The sequence below is a fragment of the Coregonus lavaretus genome, assembly GCF_964263955.1.
Source record: "Coregonus lavaretus genome assembly, chromosome: 11".
Lineage (NCBI taxonomy): Eukaryota > Metazoa > Chordata > Actinopteri > Salmoniformes > Salmonidae > Coregonus > Coregonus lavaretus.
This window is the reverse complement of record NC_139998.1, coordinates 36598231-36616800: the sequence shown is the minus strand read 5'-3', so window position 1 is coordinate 36616800 and position 18570 is coordinate 36598231. Positions and strand designations below refer to the sequence as shown.

At 45.3% G+C, this 18570-nt stretch overlaps 1 protein-coding gene across 1 annotated transcript in view; it reads right to left on the bottom strand.

The window, feature by feature from the left end:
• The window catches only part of LOC311137532 (cadherin-13-like), a gene marked incomplete at both ends in the record, with an annotated part of 523767 nt that overhangs the window by 341904 nt on the left and 163293 nt on the right, over positions 1 to 18570 (bottom strand). Inside the window, one exon of the mRNA XM_084172059.1 lies at positions 321 to 473. Within this exon, the coding sequence (XP_084028185.1) occupies positions 321 to 473 (153 nt within the window). The remainder of the gene's footprint in view (positions 1 to 320; positions 474 to 18570) is intronic.

The following is an 18570-nucleotide window of genomic DNA, read 5'->3' as shown; positions in this document are numbered from 1 at the left end:
CAGAGGCACTAGGCTAAACTAGATTCTCACAGTCTCTTTATGACTCTTTTGTCACAAAGCTCTAACTTCTGACTGATAGAGTCAAGTCACCCATGAGAGAATTTGATACAATTTTCTCTCAGACAGATTCTGCCAGAAATATGCAGTCTAGATATGGCATCAAAGTCTGCAGCTGAAACCTAAACACCTCTACTGTGAATATCTCATTTTATGTTTCGTCCATTTTTGTTGTACATAAACGGATAAGCATCAGCTGATGGAATCAAAATGGTGGTGTTTCTTTCTTCTTTCTGCTGTGTGTGGTAGGGCAGGGTACTCACCGTGTAGGAATTGATGGCCTCTCTGTCCAGCTCTTGGCTAACGGACACCTCTCCAGTCAGCCTGTTGATGGTGAACACCCCCTTGGGGTCCTGATCTGCACCCAACCCAGTCATATGGAAGATGTGGTCATCCTCCATGCCTGATGACATCACCTGGAGTCACACACAATAAAGTACAACAAGTAGTAATTAGCAAACTGTCAATGCTAAATGATAACTGACTGTATTTCTCCAACAATATGGATTGTGTATTCATTACATATGTATTCAAATAAGGCAAAATCTTCCAAGCAAACGTCCCATTGACATCAAAACATGATTGATTTGAGTGAAGTGCGTGTATGAGCAGATAGATTGAGATGAGAATATGGTTTGGCCAGATGTCTAATCAGATGTGTACTCACAATAAGCTAGCAAAGGCATCAACATCCACAGGTCCCAGCAGGAGAAGGCAGGTTAGAGGCAAAAGAGATCAGAGCATGTTAGATTCACACTGCACTGCACACTCACATGATCATACAAGGCTGCACATGTCAAACACAGACTGGTTTGACATGTAAAACCAGTGCTTACAGACTGGTCCCAGATCTGTGTGTGCTGTATAACCAACTCCTATCATTGTTGTGATGCCAAACACCAAAGGAGTTGGCTCTATACTATATGAAGATATACATGTAACTAACAAAATAATGGAAACACTTGAGTAAATGAGGGATACAAAGTATATTGAAAGCAGGTGCTTCCACAAAGGTGTGGGTCTTGAGTTAATTATGCAATTAACATATCATCATGCTTAGGGTTATGTATAGAAATGCTGGGCAGTCCATTATTTTGGCTACCATAGCTATGCCCCCATAGGATGACAATGCCCCCATCCACAGGGCACGAGTGGTCACCGAATGGTTTGATGAGCATGAAAATGATGTCAGCCATATGCCACTTATAGGAGATCCCGAAGAGGCGCCTGAGACAGCGTTTTCCACCACCATCAACAAAACACCAAATTATGGAATTTCTTGTGGAAGAATGGTGTCGCATCCCTCCAACAGAGTTCCAGACACTTGTAGAATCTATGCCAAGGTGCATTGAAGCTGTTCAGGCGCGTGGTGGCCCAATGCCCTATTAAAACCCCCTAGAGTGAATTTCCACGACCCCGCATAAATCGAATTAGCATAATAAAAACATTCCCTTGAAAATCCGTCAGTTTAAGCTAGAGATATCAGTTTTTTGCAGTGGATGCATCTCAATCCACCGCATCCGCTGAGGTCGAATTTCCGCATCTGCGGTAAAAGGTGACAGAGCAAGAGTGGTGTTTGTCAGACCATAACACATCCTGAAAATCGGTCTTCTTACAACATCGTCTGTAGTGTCTGAAGAGTTTGGGCTACACACTAACATGACCCCTCTGTGGAAAGGTGAGACCCTCATGAACATGTACCCACAGGCCTCACAAGACTCGTCTGAAGGTCCCCTGGTACCAGTTAAAAAAATGAATGGAAGTATATTTGGAGGCAGTTTACAGTAGTTCCAAAAATAAGGGGTCAAATACATGTAAAAAACAAACAAATTTGAATAATCTTATATCTCTCAGATTTAGGACATACACTTCAAAACAAACTGCCTTTAGATTTTTTTTGTGACTATCTGTTGTTCCATGTAGTGAATCTGTTATTCAATGCATTTGTATGGGCTAACAGCAGTAAGGCCAAATTAACATTTTTAGCAAATCATTTTTTTATATATATTTTTTGATACTTCAAGGGGTCTCCTTTATTTTGGCAGTTACAGCACTTGTATATTATTCTAAAATGCATGTATACTGTGTCCTTCAAACAATAAGGAAAACAATGGGTAGTTAGTTAATTTCAATCACAGATAATAAAATATCCTTGATGTCCTTTAGCCCATAGACGCTGTACAATATAACATACAGTATGTAGATATTTTATAATCACATGAGCAAGACAGCATGTATGCATTTGAGGACTGTTGAACACTATCATCCTTGGTTCTACTCACAGATAATTAAATGGAAGTATTCACACACAGCTGCAGAATAGCCAATCTGAGGTACTGCACAACCATTCAGTACCAGCTACATTAGACTCTCACAATGGTCTGTGTGCACTCTCAAAAAGAACCTGCATTAATGTGTTTTGAGGACAGAGTTATCATTTTGGGAGTGCATGTAGTCCATGATGAGAGTCTAATTTAGTTGCTACTCAAGTCACATGGCACACAAAGAAAACACATACAGCACATGTATGTATAGGCACAAGTGTAGTCTTGTGTCTATTTGTATACAAGGAAGAAAGGCAGCATTTCAAGGTAATCTGTTGTTCCCGTATAGACATTGTGCTAATCCGCTGGTGGGGTTTGCTCTTTAGAGCCATTGAAGTCCAGAGCCTTACAGCTCTAAGAGGAAATCCAACATGGCCAGTTTAATCCCTGCAACAAATCTGCAGCTTTGTTCAGCACTTCCCAGTGGAGAAGACAGGGGATAAATGGTTCTGCTGACTTCTACAGGTTTCAGAAATACAAACAATAGATCAGTTTTCAATCACAGGACTGCTCCTGGAGTTAGTCTGGGGGGTGATGGATAAAGGAAGTCTTAAATGTGTGTTGTTCTCAAAGCCGAAGGTTACCATTATTTAGGACATTTAAGCAAGCTGCCTTCTTTCAGGGGCAATGTCCATTTCATCAAACAGTCTCTGATCCGTACCAACACCTTCTTTCAGCACTCCACCACGCTGCGGCCCAGTCCAGCGGCTAACCTAAGCCGTATATCTAATTGGGCTGTGAATCATTGATGTTGGCCATTTTTGTCATGAACTTTAGGCCTAAGTGTCTATAAGTCTTTTTGGAGAAGTGTGTGCCATCTCCACCACCACTACGGACGCAGAAGGAGTGATGCTCCACAGTGGGGGTAAATGGCCCCTCCCCTGTGCCTTCACACTCAGGGAGCTAGAAGGTCACGTCTAATGAGAGAGTGCTTCAAGTGTTCCTGGGGACTGGGCTAAAATCAGCCTTTCTACTCTCACTTGAAAGTACATCTGGTATGAGGCCAGCATTCCTCTCTCTCTCTCTCTCTCTCTCTCTCTCTCTCTCTCTCTCTCTCTCTCTCTCTCTCTCTCTCTCTCTCTCTCTCTCTCTCTCTCTCTCTCTCTCTCTCTCTCTCTCTCTCTCTCTCTCTCTCTCTCTCTCTCTCTCTCTCTCTCTCTCTCTCTCTCTCTCTCTCTCTCTCTCTCTCTCTCTCTCTCTCTCTCTCTCTCTCTCTCTCTCTCTCTCTCTCTCTCTCTCTCTCTCTCTCTCTCTCTCTCTCTCTCTCTCTCTCTCTCTCTCTCTCTCTCTCTCTCTCTCTCTCTCTCTCTCTCTCTCTCTCTCTCTCTCTCTCTCTCTCTCTCTCTCTCTCTCTCTCTCTCTCTCTCTCTCTCTCTCTCTCTCTCTCTCTCTCTCTCTCTCTCTCTCTCTCTCTCTCTCTGAGGCTGGGTACATTGCAGGTCCACTGGCCCCCACTACTCTCTCTGTTCTCGTTCTCTCCCTCTGCGCATCTCGTTTGAACTAGCAAAACGTCAGACTCTCAACAGTCCCAAGCCACTGGAGTCTGTGGGAGAGGAAATTACAGCACACTACAACGTACTCCTCATTCGGCCTTCATACATTATGTAGTACCCCTATCTTCCTCCTCCTCCTCCTCCTCCTCCTCCTCCTCCTCCTCCTCCTCTTCCTACTCCGCCTCCTGTTCCCTCGTGTGGGACGCTACCGTTCTCTAGATAGGCTCTGTAATGGCCTTAGAAGAGTCCTGTAAGATGTTGCTAAGGGAGTGCTTCTCTTGTTGAATACCAAGTTTACCCTTTTTTCTCATTCACAGTAGCTACACTGAGCACACACAGCTAGCAACTGCAATAGATATAAATGTTTTAAAACAGTTATTAGGTAGGCAGAGAACACCTGCAGAGTGAGTGGTAAACTGGGTCACATGAAGAAGGACCCAATATGTAGTCAGAGTTTGCTAATGCAGCATCTTAATGAAGTAGCTATATAGGCAGTGGGGAAGGCGTGCACACACACACACACCCGCACCCCCACACACACACATGGCCCTCTCCATAGTCTTGACAATCCCTGTGTGGGAGCTCTAGTTGGAGAAGCTCACATATTTCTATCACCTCTCATTCCCATGGCAGCCAACATGAAAGAGTGGAGGGCTCTTGCTGTAGCCAGCTGATGACAGGGGGTGTGGATCCTCTCTACATCTCTCTCCATCACAACACAACAAGAGAAGAGGAGGAGGAGGGAGCTCTACACCACCAGAGCACTTTGCAGTAGTCTCCTGATAAGCGCTGGTTGGATGAATGCTAATTATTTTCAAGTGCAATGTCGTGCATCACGCCAGTTCAAACCCATATGAAGGCTTGACTGTACACCTGCCTGTGAGATCTAAAGTATGCTAATGCTTAATGGCTCAGTCCACCAGCACTGTAAGACACTTCACTGACTTTAGTTGAAATTCTGCCACTTAGAATTTTGGGCAGGGTGAAGTTTCAGTATCCTGAAAGTTAGCAACAACTTGGGGCAAACAAGGCAAATTAGGAAACACAGACCGAGACGTAGAGAGCACTCACACACTCCCAGTCTCAGAGTGTCTTTCCATGTCTGGGAAGAGTGGAGATGCAGTCTCTACAGTGAGCAAACAGATTGCATCAAGATGTCCCCAAGGAGCTCTTCACAGCTCTGGAACATATTCAGAAGGAGTGTCTCTCTGTTTGCTTTATAGGGTCATCACTGGCAGGCAGGTGGAGAAGAGAGGAGAGATCTTCTGCGGTGCTTCAGATGTTCTAACAAAGTCAAAGCAGCAGATGATAATAGCAATCAGAGGCTGGGATCAGCCTGAATGTCTGCTCACTCTGCTGGTAATTAGCAGGAAGTATCTGGAGGGGCCCCTGGTCCCTGGGCCTCCTGGTCCCACCTGGCCTTTGAGGTGGTGATGAGCCTGGCTCGTCCTCGTTGCACAACGTCCATCCGCTCACATCAATGGGGAAACAATGGGACAATTAGTGCCTCTGATTGGCTGTTAAGTCCTCGTTAAAGGAAATCAGCCAAGGTGAGGAACTTTCAGGCTAAGATGAAAATGTGACTAAAGATTGTATTAACTATTTTGCTCAAAGAAGGTTAACGGTACCGTAAGCTTCAGTAACTAAAGTGAAGTTAAATTATTTCCATGAAGAGACAGGCTGATCCACTCAGTCTGAATTAAGCTGTGTTCTGCACTGACCTCCAACAGCATATATTGTAGCCTCTGGTAGTGAAAGTCCTACTGCTCTCCCTGCACGGTAACCATCAGAGTATTCACAAGAGAAGAGTTCCATGCATATGAAACAAAACTGGAGCCTTTAATTTGTACATTTCTATCATTCCTCACCATCCTGGCCAGCTTTCTTCCTTTTCTTCCAGTTCCTTCTGTCTTTCGCTATTTCACTCATTCTGTTTTCTCAATATCACAAATCCACATACAGTCCTGATTGAGATGTTTCTCTGAATGCATTACTGTGAACTCAACGTTTCAATGTGACCATTTATAGAGTTATCTAGGAAACAAAAGATGAACATCATAAAATAGCTCTAAATAGGAATAATATGAAGTTGATAGCAGTAAGAGTGGTCAGACCGATAACACCTTTGTTATGCTGCGAAGTGCAAGGTGAGTACTCATATACAGTGGGGAAGAAAAGTATTTAGTCAGCCACCAATTGTGCAAGTTCTCCCACTTAAAAAGATGAGAGAGGCCTGTAATTTTCATCATAGGTACACATCAACTATGACAGACAAATTGAGCTTTTTTTTCTCCAGAAAATCACATTGTAGGATTTTTAATGAATTTATTTGCAAATTATGGTGGAAAATAAGTATTTGGTCACCTACAAACAAGCAAGATTTCTGGCTCTCACAGACCTGTAACTTCTTCTTTAAGAGGCTCCTCTGTCCTCCACTCGTTACCTGTATTAATGGCACCTGTTTGAACTTGTTATCAGTATAAAAGACACCTGTCCACAACCTCAAACAGTCACACTCCAAACTCCACTATGGCCAAGACCAAAGAGCTGTCAAAGGACACCAGAAACAAAATTGTAGACCTGCACCAGGCTGGGAAGACTGAATCTGCAATAGGTAAGCAGCTTGGTTTGAAGAAATCAACTGTGGGAGCAATTATTAGGAAATGGAAGACATACAAGACCACTGATAATCTCCCTTGATCTGGGGCTCCACGCAAGATCTCACCCCGTGGGGTCAAAATGATCACAAGAACGGTGAGCAAAAATCCCAGAACCACACGGGGGGACCTGGAGTGGCCTAGCCAGTCTCCAGATCTCAACCCCATAGAAAATCTTTGGAGGGAGTTGAAAGTCTGTGTTGCCCAGCGACAGCCCCAAAATATCACTGCTCTAGAGGAGATCTGCATGGAGGAATGGGCCAAAATACCAGCAACAGTGTGTGAAAACCTTGTGAAGACTTACAGAAAACGTTTGACCTGTGTCATTGCCAACAAAGGGTTTATAACAAAGTATTGAGAAACTTTTGTTATTGACCAAATACTTATTTTCCACCATAATTTGCAAATAAATTCATTAAAAATCCTACAATGTGATTTTCTGGATTTTTCTCATTTTGTCTGTCATAGTTGACGTGTACCTATGATGAAAATTACAGGCCTCTCTCATCTTTTTAAGTGGGAGAACTTGCACAATTGGTGGCTGACTAAATACTTTTTTTCCCCACTGTATATTGCATCTGCCATAAGCCACCACAAGGCCAATGTCTTACAAGCCAGGGAAATCTGTTCTTTATTGCTTTTCCCCTCCTTCAAGCTCATCTAATCTAAATTGATTGTAAGAGGCTGTGTGAGACAGTTTAGCCTAACATTGGCTCTTTTCACCATAATAGTGATGATTAACATGTAGAAAAACAGAAGGGAAGGAAGGGTGGGATTCCTCCCCTCACAGTCATCCTAACACAATTAACACAATCAATTAGACTAAATGAACAAGGCCCCTGGCACCAAGCCGGTGCACTGAGCAAAACGCTTGGACGACCACTTCCTGCTTTGCTCTGGAAGAGTTCTAATAAATGGTAGCTAATTACTCTCCTGGAGAGAAAGTGAAAGATGTGAGAAAGGAAGAGAGCGTCGGAGGTGCCGTATTCAGAATCAACGAGGTGTTCCTCTATTATTTTGCTGTGTTAGAGCAGGATACTGGTATTAATATTTGGTATTTTTGTATTTTATTAGGATCCCCATTAGCTGTTGCAAAAGCAGCAGCTACTCTTTCTGGGGTCCACACAAAACATTAAATATGACATAATACAGAACATTAATAGACAACAGCTCAAGGACAGAAGTACATGAATTATTTCATTTTTACAAAAGGCACACGTAGCCTACATATCAATACATACACACAAACTATCTAGGTCAAATAGGGGAGAGGCGTTGTGCCGTGAGGTGTTGCTTTATCTACTTTTTGAAACCAGGTTTGCTGTTCACTTGAGCAATATGAGATGGAATGGAGTTCCATGCAATAATGTCTCTATATAATACTGTATGCTTTCTTGAATTTGTTCTGGATTTGGGACTGTGAAAAGACCCCTGGTGGCATGTCTGGTGGGGTAAGTGTGTGTGTGTGTGTGTGTCAGAGCTATGTGTAAGTTGACTATGCAAACAATTTGGGATTTTCAACACATTCATGTTCCTTTTAAAAAGAAGAAGTGATGCAGTCAGTCTCTCCTAAACTCTTAACCAAGAGAGACTGGCATGCATAGTATTTATATCAGCCCTCTGATTACAATGAAGAGGAAGACGTGCCGCTCTGTTCCAGACCAGCTGCAGCATAACTAGGTCTTTCCTTGCAGCACTCGACCACACGACTGGACAATAATCAAGATAAAACAAAACTAGAGCCTGCAGGACTTGCATACATTGTGTGTTATTTGTACCTGGCGCCGACGAAGATGGCGGCCTCGTGACTAGCTCTTAGGAATCTTTGCGGTAATTTGTTTTTTTTATGTATTATTTTTTACATTATTAGCTCAGAAAGTGTTTTGTATCATTACGTACAGCTGGGAAAAACTATTGGATATCAGAGCGGCGGTAACTTACCAGAACTACCAGCACTATGACCAGGAATAGGATTTTCCTGAAGCAGATCCTTTGTTTGCTCTCCCCAGGGCAATTGAACTGATTCCAGCAGCTTACCCAAAACATCGCCGGCGGAGGAGAGGCACTCGGAGCGGCCTGCTGGCTCGACTTAGGAGGCGCGCACACCACCGACCGCTTCCAAGTATATTACTCGCTAATGTTCAGTCTTTGGATAACAAAGTCAACGAGCTCAGGGCAAGGAATTCTTTCCAGAGAGACATCAGGGCCTGTAACATACTTTGATTCATGGAAACATGGCTCTCTCGGGATATTCTGTCGAAGTTCATTGCGCAGACAGAAATAAATATCTCTCCGGGAAGCAGAAGGGCAGAGGTATGTATTTCATGATTAATTGTAGTAACATACAGGAACTCAAGTCCTTTTGTTCACCTGACCTAGAATGCCTCACAATCAAATGCCGACAGTATTATCTCCCAAGAAAATGTTCTTCGGTTATAGTCACGCCCGTGTATATCCCCCCTCAAGACGGCCCTCAAAGAACTTCACTGGACTTTATGCAAACTGGAAACCACATATCCTGAGGCTGCCTTTATTGTAGCTGGGGATTTTAACAAAGCAAATTTGAGAACTAGGCTGCCGAAGTTCTATCAACATTATGACTGTTGTACTCGGGCTGCTAAAATTCTCGACCATTGCTATTCAAACTTCCGGGATGCTTATAAGACCCTCCCCCACCCTTCTTTCGGCAAATCTGACCACGACTCTATTTTGCTCCTCCCTTAATATAGGCAGAAACTCAAACAGGACGTACCCGTGCAAAGGACTATTCAACGCTGGTCTGACCAATCGGAATCCACGCTTCAAGATTGTTTTGATCACGCGGACTGAGATATGTTCCGGGTAGCTTGCAAAAATCATTTTGACGAATACACTGAAACGGTGACTGAGTTTATCAGGAAGTGTATAGGAGATGTTGTGCCCACTGTAACTATTAAAACCTACCCTAACCAGAAACCATGGATAAATGGCAGCATTCGTGCAAAACTGAAAGTGCGAACCACCACATTTAACCATAGCAAGGTGACTGGGAATATGGCAGTATACAAACAGTGTAGCTATTCACTCCGCAAGGCAATTAAACAGGCAAAACATCAGTATAGAGACAAAGTGGAGTCGCAATTCACCGGCTCAGACACAAGACGTATGTGGCAGGGTCTACAAACAATCCCGGACTAATCAAATCAAATCAAAGTGTTATTTGTCACATGCGCCGAATACAGTGAAATGCTTACTTACAAGCCCTTAACCAACAATGCAGTTTTAAGCAAGAATAGCAAAAAAATATATATATATAAAAAAACACCAGTCTCAACGTCAAAAGTGAAGAGGCAACTCCGGGATGCTGACCTAGGCAGAGCTGCAAAGAAGAAGTCCAGTGTCTGTGTTCTTTTGCCCATCTTACTCTTTTATTTTTATTGGCCAGTCTGAGATATGGCTTTTTCTTTGCAACTCTGCCTAGAAGGTCAGCATCCCGGAGTCGCCTCTTCACTGTTGACGCTGAGACTGGTGTTTTGCGGGTACTATTTAATGAAGCTGCCAGTTGAGCACCTGTGAGGCGTCTGTTTATCAAACTAGACACTTTAACGTATTTGTCCTCTTGCTCAGTTGTGCACCAGGGCCTTCCACTCCTCTTTCTATTCTGGTTAGAGCCAGTTTGTGCTGTTCTGTGAAGAGAGTAGTACACAGCATTGTACGAGATCTTCAGTTTCTTGGCAATTTCTCGCATGGAATAGCCTTCATTTCTCAGAACAAGAATAGACTGACGAATTTCAGAAAAAAGTTATTTGTTTCTGGCCATTTTGATCCTGTAATCAAACCCACAATTGCTGATGCTCCAGATACTCAACTGGTTTCAAGATGGCCAGTTTTATTGCTTCTTTATCAGCACAACAGTTTTCAGCTGTGCTAACATAATTGCAAAAGGGTTTTCTAATGATCAATTAGCCTTTTAAAATGATAAACATGGATTAGCAAACACAACGTGCCATTGGAACACAGGACTGAAGGTTGCTGATAATGGGCTTCTGTAAGCCTATGTAGATATTCCCTAAAAAATCAGCCGTTTCCAGCTACAATAGCCATTTACAACATTAACAATGTCTACACAGTATTTCTGATCAATTTGATGTTATTTTAATGGACAAAAAATTGAATGGTAGTGTATATATATATATATATATATATATATAATTTATATACAAATAATTAAATACATTTTAAAAAAGTAAAAAAATTCACAACTAAAAATATTAAATAATATTAAATAAACGTAACAAATAATTAAAGAGCAGCAGTAAAAATAACAATAGCGAGGCTATATACAGGGGGTACCAGTACCGAGTCAATGTGCAGGGGCACCGGTTAGTCGAGGTAATTGAGGTAATATGTGCATGTAGGTAGAGTTATTCAAGTGACTATGCATGGATAATAAACAGAGAGTAGCAGCAGCGCAAATAGTCTAGAAAGCCATTTGATTAGATGTTCAGGAGTCTTATGGCTTGGGGGTAGAATCTGTTTAGAAGCCTCTTGGACCTAGACTTGGCGCTCCTGTACCGCTTGCCGTGTGGTAGCAGAAAGAACAGTCTATGACTAGAGCAGTTGCCATACCAGGCAGTGATGCAACCAGTCAGGGCGCTCTCGATGGTGCAGCTGTAGAACCTTTTGAGGACCCATGCCAAACCTTTTCAGTCTCCTTATGGGGAATAGGTTTTGTCGTGCCCTCTTCACAACTGTCTTGGTGTGCTTGGACCATGTTTGTTTGTTGGCGATGTGGACACCAAGGAACTTGAAGCTCTCAACCTGCTCCACTACAGCCCTGTCGATGAGAATGTGGGTGTGCTTGGTCCTCTTCTTTTTCCTGTAGTCCACAATCATCTCCTGATCACGTTGAGGGAGAGGTTGTTGTCCTGGCACCACACGGCCAGGTCTCTGACCTCCTCCCTATAGGCTGTCTCGTCATTGTCGGTGATCAGGCCTACCACTGTTGTGTCATCGGCAAACTTAATGATGGTGTTGGAGTCGTGCCTGGCCATGCAGTCATGAGTGAACAAGGAGTACAGGAGGGGTCTTTCGTTGTTGGCATTTCCTGCCTAAGTCTGCCCACTTTGCCAATGAAGTAATCATTAAAATAATTGGCAACATCAAATGGTTTTGTGATGAATAAGCCATTTAATTCGTTGAAAGATGGAGTTGAATTTTTCTTTCTTCCCATAATTTCATTTAAAGTACTCCAAAGTTTTTCCCAATTATTCTATATATCATTGATCTTGGCTTTATAATACAATTTCTTCTTATTTTTGTTGAGTTTAGTCACATAATTTCTCAATGTGCAGCCAGACTTATTAGCCACTCCTTTTGCCCTATCTCTTTCAACCATACAGTTTTTCAATTCCTCAGCAATCCATGGAGCCTTAACAGTTCTAACAGTCAGTGGCAGGGCGTCTTCCATAGCTCAGATAGGGTGAGCGTCGAGGCTCCGGGAGGTGTTGGGAACGCCGTCTGTCTCTCAACATGTCCTCAAGATGGATGGATGTGGTGATGAGGGTATCAAGGTCCATCTCGTCGTTCCATCTTGATGTCCTCCCGTAAGCCTCTCCTGAAGGCCGTGCTCAGAGCACGCTCATTCCAGCCGGGAAGACGCCACCACCTTGCGAAAGTTCCGAACGTACTCGAACGCGGGCCCCTCTCCCTGTTGTAGCTGGAGGAGACGCTCATCCCCGTCCTTTCCCTCTGTGGGATGATCAAACACCGCCCTGAACCGAGCGAGGAAGGTGGAGTAGGGGAGCGCTGCGGCCTCACCTCCTTCCCAGGCTGCCGTGGCCCAATCCAGCGCCTTTCCTTTAAGTAGCGAAATCACCAGCGCTATCCTGGCTTGGTCAGATGGATATGCCTCAGGCTGACACGCCAGATAAAGTGAAACCTGTAGCAGGAAGCCGCTACATTTAGTAGTTTTACCGTCATTGCGCTCTGGTAGGGCGAGGGGTCCCTCAGAAGTTGGTGATAGCACGGGAACAGGTGGACTGGGTGCACTCGCCGCTCCCTGAGGTGGAACCGGAGCGCTGGGCAGATTATGCAGAGTTTGGAGCACTTCCTGCATGGCGGCGTTCAACTGGGCAAGCTGCTGCTGGTGTTGGTCGAGGCGCTGGGAAACTCCAGGAGGATTACCTGATGCATCCATTTTCTAGAGATGTGTGTAATTCTGTGATGAGTACTAAGGATACGAAGAGGCAGGACGCAGACGCAGGAATCAACAAGGTAAAGGCTTACTTAACAATGAGAAAGAGAATAACAAAGAGCGAGAAAACGACACGACGCTAACAATTACAAAGAACAATGACTGAACAGTCTAGGGGCTATATATTAGTGGTAGTGAGATGATGAGGTGCAGGTACGCTGGAGATGATTAGGGTGCGTTGGGTTACCATTCCTGTGTTGCCAAGGTGGTGCACTCAGACCGGTGGCTCAGTAGACCGGCGAATGAGAGCGCCGGAGGGGAGCAACGGGAGGAGACGTGACATCTACATTATTAGTAAAAATGTGATCGATACATATTTTACATTTACATTTTAGTCATTTAGCAGACGCTCTTATCCAGAGCGACTTACAGTTAGTGAGTGCATACATTCTTTTTTTTTTTTTCATACTGGCCTCCCGTGGGAAACGAACCCACAACCCTGGCGTTGCAAACGCCATGCTCTACCAAATGAGCTACATCCCTGCCAGCCATTCCCTCCCCTGTACTGGACGACGCTTGGCCAATTGTGCGCCGCCCCATGGGTCTCCCGGTCGCGGCCGGCTATGACAGAGCCTGGATTCGAACCAGGATCTCTAGTGGCACAGCTAGCACTGCGATGCAGTGCCTTAGACCATTGCACCACTCAGGAGGCCCATGTGGATGATCTTGATCCTGTAGTGTTTGTAAACACCCTGGTAGGTTGATTAATAACCTGAACCAGATTACAGGCACTGGTTACAGTGGATACATGTGGATGATCTTGATCCTGTAGTGTTTGTAAACACCCTGGTAGGTTGATTAATAACCTGAACCAGATTACAGGCGCTGGTTACAGTGAGAAGCTTCCTCTTGAGTGGACAGCTTGATGAAAACCAGTCAATATTCAGGTCCCCAAGAAAGTAGACCTCTCTGTCTAGGCTGGTCATGGCTCACATCAACACCCTTATCCCAGAAACCCTAGACCCACCCCAATTTGCATACTGCCCCAACAGATCAACAGATGATGCAATCTCTATTGCACTCCACACTGCCCTTTCCCACCTGGACAAGAGGAACACCTACGTGAGAATGCTATTCATTGACTACAGCTCAGTTCAACACCATAGTGCCCTCAAAGCTCATCACTAAGCTAAGGACCCTGGGACTAAACACCTCCCTCTGCAACTGGATCCTGGACTTCCTGACGGGCCGCCCCCAGGTGGTAAGGGTAGGTAACAACACGTCTGCCACGCTGATCCTCAACACGGGGGCCCCTCAGGGGTGCGTGCTCAGTCCCCTCCTGTACTCATTGTTCACCCGTGACTGCATGGCCAGGCACAACTCCAACACCATCATTAAGTTTGCCGATGACACAACAGTGGTAGGCCTGATCACCGACAAAGATGAGACAGCCTATAGGGAGGATGTCAGAGACCTGGCCGTGTGGTGCCAGGATAACAACCTCTCACTCAACGTGATCAAGACAAAGGAGATGATTGTGGACTACAGGAAAAAAAAGAGGACTGAGCACGCCCCCATTCTCATCAACAGGGCTGTAGTGGAACAGGTTGAGAGCTTCAAGTTCCTTGGTGTCCACATCACCAACAAACTATCATGGTCCAAACACACCAAGACAGTCATGAAGAGGGCACGACAAAGCCTATTCCCCCTCAGGAGACTGAAAATATTTGGCATGGGTCCTCAGATCCTCATAAAGTTATACAGCTGCACCATCAATAGCATTCTGACTGGTTGCATCACCGCCTGGTACGGCAACTGCTTGGCCTCCGACCGCAAGGCACTACAGAGGGTAGTGCGTACGGCCCAGTACATCACTGGGGCCAAGCTTCCTGCCATCCAGGACCTCTATACCAGGCGGTGTCAGAGGAAGGCCCTAAAAATTGTCAAAGACTCCAGCCACCCTAGTCATAGACTGTTCTCACTGCTACCGCATGGCAAGCGGTACCGGAGCGTCAAGTCTAGTTACAAAAGGCTTCTTAACAGCTTCTACCCCCAAGCCATAAGACTCCTGAACAGCTAATCATGGCTACCCGGACTATTTACATTGCCCCCCCCCCCCCCCCCTACCCCATCCCCCTCTTTTACGCTGCTGCTACTCTGTTTATTATTTATGCATAGTTACTTTAACTCTACCCACATGTACATATTACCTCAATTACCTCGACTAACCGGTGCCCCCGCACATTGACTCTGTACCGGTACCCCCTGTTTATAGCCTCCCTCCTATTATTTTATTTTACTGCTGCTCTTTAATTATGCTCTTTAATTACACTATTTTTTTTTCTTAAACAACTGCATCGTTGGTTAAGGGCTTGTAAGTAAGCATTTCACTGTAATGTCTACACCTGTTGTATTCGGCGCATGTGGCAAATAACATTTGATTTTATTTTATTTTATTTGATACACTATCAAGCATTTCACACATATTATTTAGATACTGACTGTTAGCACTTGGTGGCCTATAGCAACACCCCAAAAGAAAAGGCTTTAGATGTGCCAAGTGAACTGGCAACCACAACAATTCAATAACACTTGACATGAGATATTCTCAGCATTACAGGGATATGGCTCTGAATATGCACTACCGTTCAAAAGTTTGGAGTCACTTAGAAATGTCCTTGTTTTCTAAAGAAAAGCAAATTTTTTGTCCATTAAAATAACATCAAATTGATCAGAAATACAGTGTAGACATTGTTAATGTTGTAAATGGCTATTGTAGCTGGAAACAGCTGGTTTTTAATGGAATATCTACATAGGCATACAGAGGCCCATTATCAGCAACCATCAGTCCTGTGTTCCAATGGCACGTTGTGTTTGCTAATCCAAGTTCATCATTTTAAAAGACTAATTGATCATTAGAAAACCCTTTTGCAATTATGTTAGCACAGCTGAAACTGTTGTGCTGATTAAAGAAACAATAAAACTGGCCTTCTTGAGACTTGTTGAGTGTCTGGTGCATCAGCAATTGTGGGTTCGATTACAGGATCAAAATTGCCAGATACAAAGAACTTTCTTCTGAAACTCGTCAGTCTATTCTTGTTCTGAAAAATGAAGGCTATTCCATGCGAGAAATTGCCAAGAAACTGAAGATCTCGTACAACGCTGTGTACTACTCCTGAGTTTCAGGCACACCGCAGAGGGGTTAATGTCACGGTCAATTTCAAAGGGACCAATGAATTGGGGGCAAAGTTTCTTTGATGCCACCTTCAATGGCAGGTCCTTCGATGAGAGCCATACCTTTTGACCCGGGGTGTAGACTGGAGCTGAGGCCCGGCGACGGTTGGCTTGGGACTGGGTCCTGTCGGAGGCATGAAGAAGGGCAGCCCGTGCCTTCCTCCAGGTACGGTGGTGAACTGGCGAGAGAGGGAATCAGTCTTGGTATTCTTCTAACCGGGGCGATAAGTGAATGTGAAATTGAATCTACGAAGAACAAGGCCGACCTGGCTTACCGGGAGTTCAGACGTTTGGCGGTCTAGATGTAGGACAGGTTTTATGGTCAGTCCACATGATGAAGGGGGTTACAGAGCCCTCCAGCCAGTGACACCATTCCTCCAGAGCCAGCTTAACTGCCAGGAGTTCCCGGTTTCCTATGTCAAAATTCCTCTCTGCAGGTGAGAGCTAACAGGAAAATAATGCACATGGGTGGACCTTCTGATCAGAGGGGGAACGTTGAGACAGAACAGCACCTATCCCGGTGTCAGAGGCATCCACCTCCACGATGAACTGGAGTTCTGGGTCGGGCTGAGTAAGGACCGGAGTGGAGGTGAAGCGACGATTGAGTTCCAGGAATGCTGCCTGTGTCGCAGGAGTCCAGTGGAACGGAGTGGAGGTGGAGGTGAGAGTGGTGAGAGGTGCTGGGAGACGGCTGTAGTGGCGGATGAAACGTCTGTAAAAATTTGCAAACCCCAGGAAACGCTGTAGCTGCTTCAGGTTGGAGGGTGCAGGCCACTCTGTTACTGCCATGACCTTGGGGGGGTCCATACGTAACTGTCCCTGTGCAATAATATAACCCAGGAAAGACACTGTGGTAGCATGGAACTCACATTTTTCAGGTTTAACAAAAAGCTTATTCTCCAACAGCCGTTGAATAACTTGGCGAACGTGTTGCTGGTGAGACTCAGGGTCCTTGGAAAAAATCTGGATGTCATCTAAATAGACAAAAACTAAGCGTCCAATCACATCCCTCAGCATGTCATTGACTAGGTTCTGGAAAACAGCAGTAAGTAAGGCCAAAAGGCATGACCAAGGCCAAAAGTCATGACCAAATACTCAAAGTGACCAAGTGGTGTGTTGAACGCAGTCTTCCACTTGTCCCCCTCTCTTATGCGGACAAGGTGGTAGGCATCCGGAGGTCGAGTTTGGTAAACATTGTGGCACCATGGAGGGGGCAAATGCAGAGCTGATGAGTGGCAAGGGGTACTTGTTCTTAACAGTGATATTATTCAGCCCACGGAAGTCTATGCACGGCCTCAGTGACCCATCCTTCTTCTTCACAAAGAAAAACCCTGCACCCACCGGGAAGGAAGATGGCTTGATAAGTCCTGCAGCCAGAGAATCCTGGATGTACCTCTCCATAGCCTCTTGCTCGGGACGAGAGAGGTTAAACAACCGGCTACTGGGGAGAGGAGCTCCAGGCTGGAGGTCAATGGCGCAGTCGTACGGCCGATAAGGCGGCAGCGACAGGGCGTGGTGCTTGCTGAACACAGGAGCTAGATCATGATACTCGGGAGGAACTGATGACAGGTCTGGAGGTTCTGGAATGAACTGGGGCACAGACAAGGCAGGGGGAAGGGCAGAATGTAAACAATTAGTGACAAAATGAACTCCAAGTAGTTACCTTTCCGGCGGTCCAGTCAATCTGTGGGTTGTGTAGCTTTAACCATGGATGGCCAAGAACCAGGGGAGAGTATAGACAGTCGATTATGTGGAAACTGATTTCCAGAGATATGCAGGATGACCGGGACGGTTCTCTCACAGACACGGGTGAGGAGCTGTCCATTGAGAGCGTTGGAATCGAGGGGTGAATCGAATGGGACAGTGTCCAGGCCCAACTGGGTAATGACACCTCGGTCCAGGAAGCTCTCGTCGGCGCCCAAATCGATTAGAGCAGACAGAGGAAAAGCCTGGCTCTGCCACACAAGGTTGCCTTCAAGCAGGGGTCTGGGGGAAGATGGGCAGGCAATTTATCTCAACAGTATGTCCCCCACTACTGCCGAGCCCCCCTCTGTTGCTGGATGCAGGGAACAAGTGGAGACAAAGTGGCCAACCTGGCCACAGTATAGGCAGCTCCTAGCGCCCTGATTCGTCGCTGCCTCTCCTCTGGAGAGAGGCGGGCCCGGCCGAGCTGCATGGGTTCAGGATCTGGATGAGCCTGGGGAAGGGATGCAGTCGGAGAAGGAGGACAAGGCACTGAAGCAGATGTTATGGGACATGCAACCCTACCTACCCTCTCCCTCCGACGCTCCCGGAGATGGTTGTCGATGCGGATAGCGTGAGTCGGAGTCGGAACAAACGGCTCCCAGAGCGGAGGAGAACTTGGACTTGGAACTGGTTGTGAGAGAGAGAGAGAGAGAGAGAGAGAGAGGGAGAGGGAGAGAGTACTGGGGGAGTGGTGGCAGGTCAAGGAGACACAGGATGAGCAGTAGAGGGCATTGCAGGAGCAGATGTGACACTGCGGTGTCTCTATCATAGGTGAAGGATCTTTTAAACAAACAAAAATTGTTCTACAAGCAGTTGTTACAGCAACAAGGAAATAACTTCAAGTGTTTTGTCCAAATACTGGTGGATTCAACTAACAAAAAATG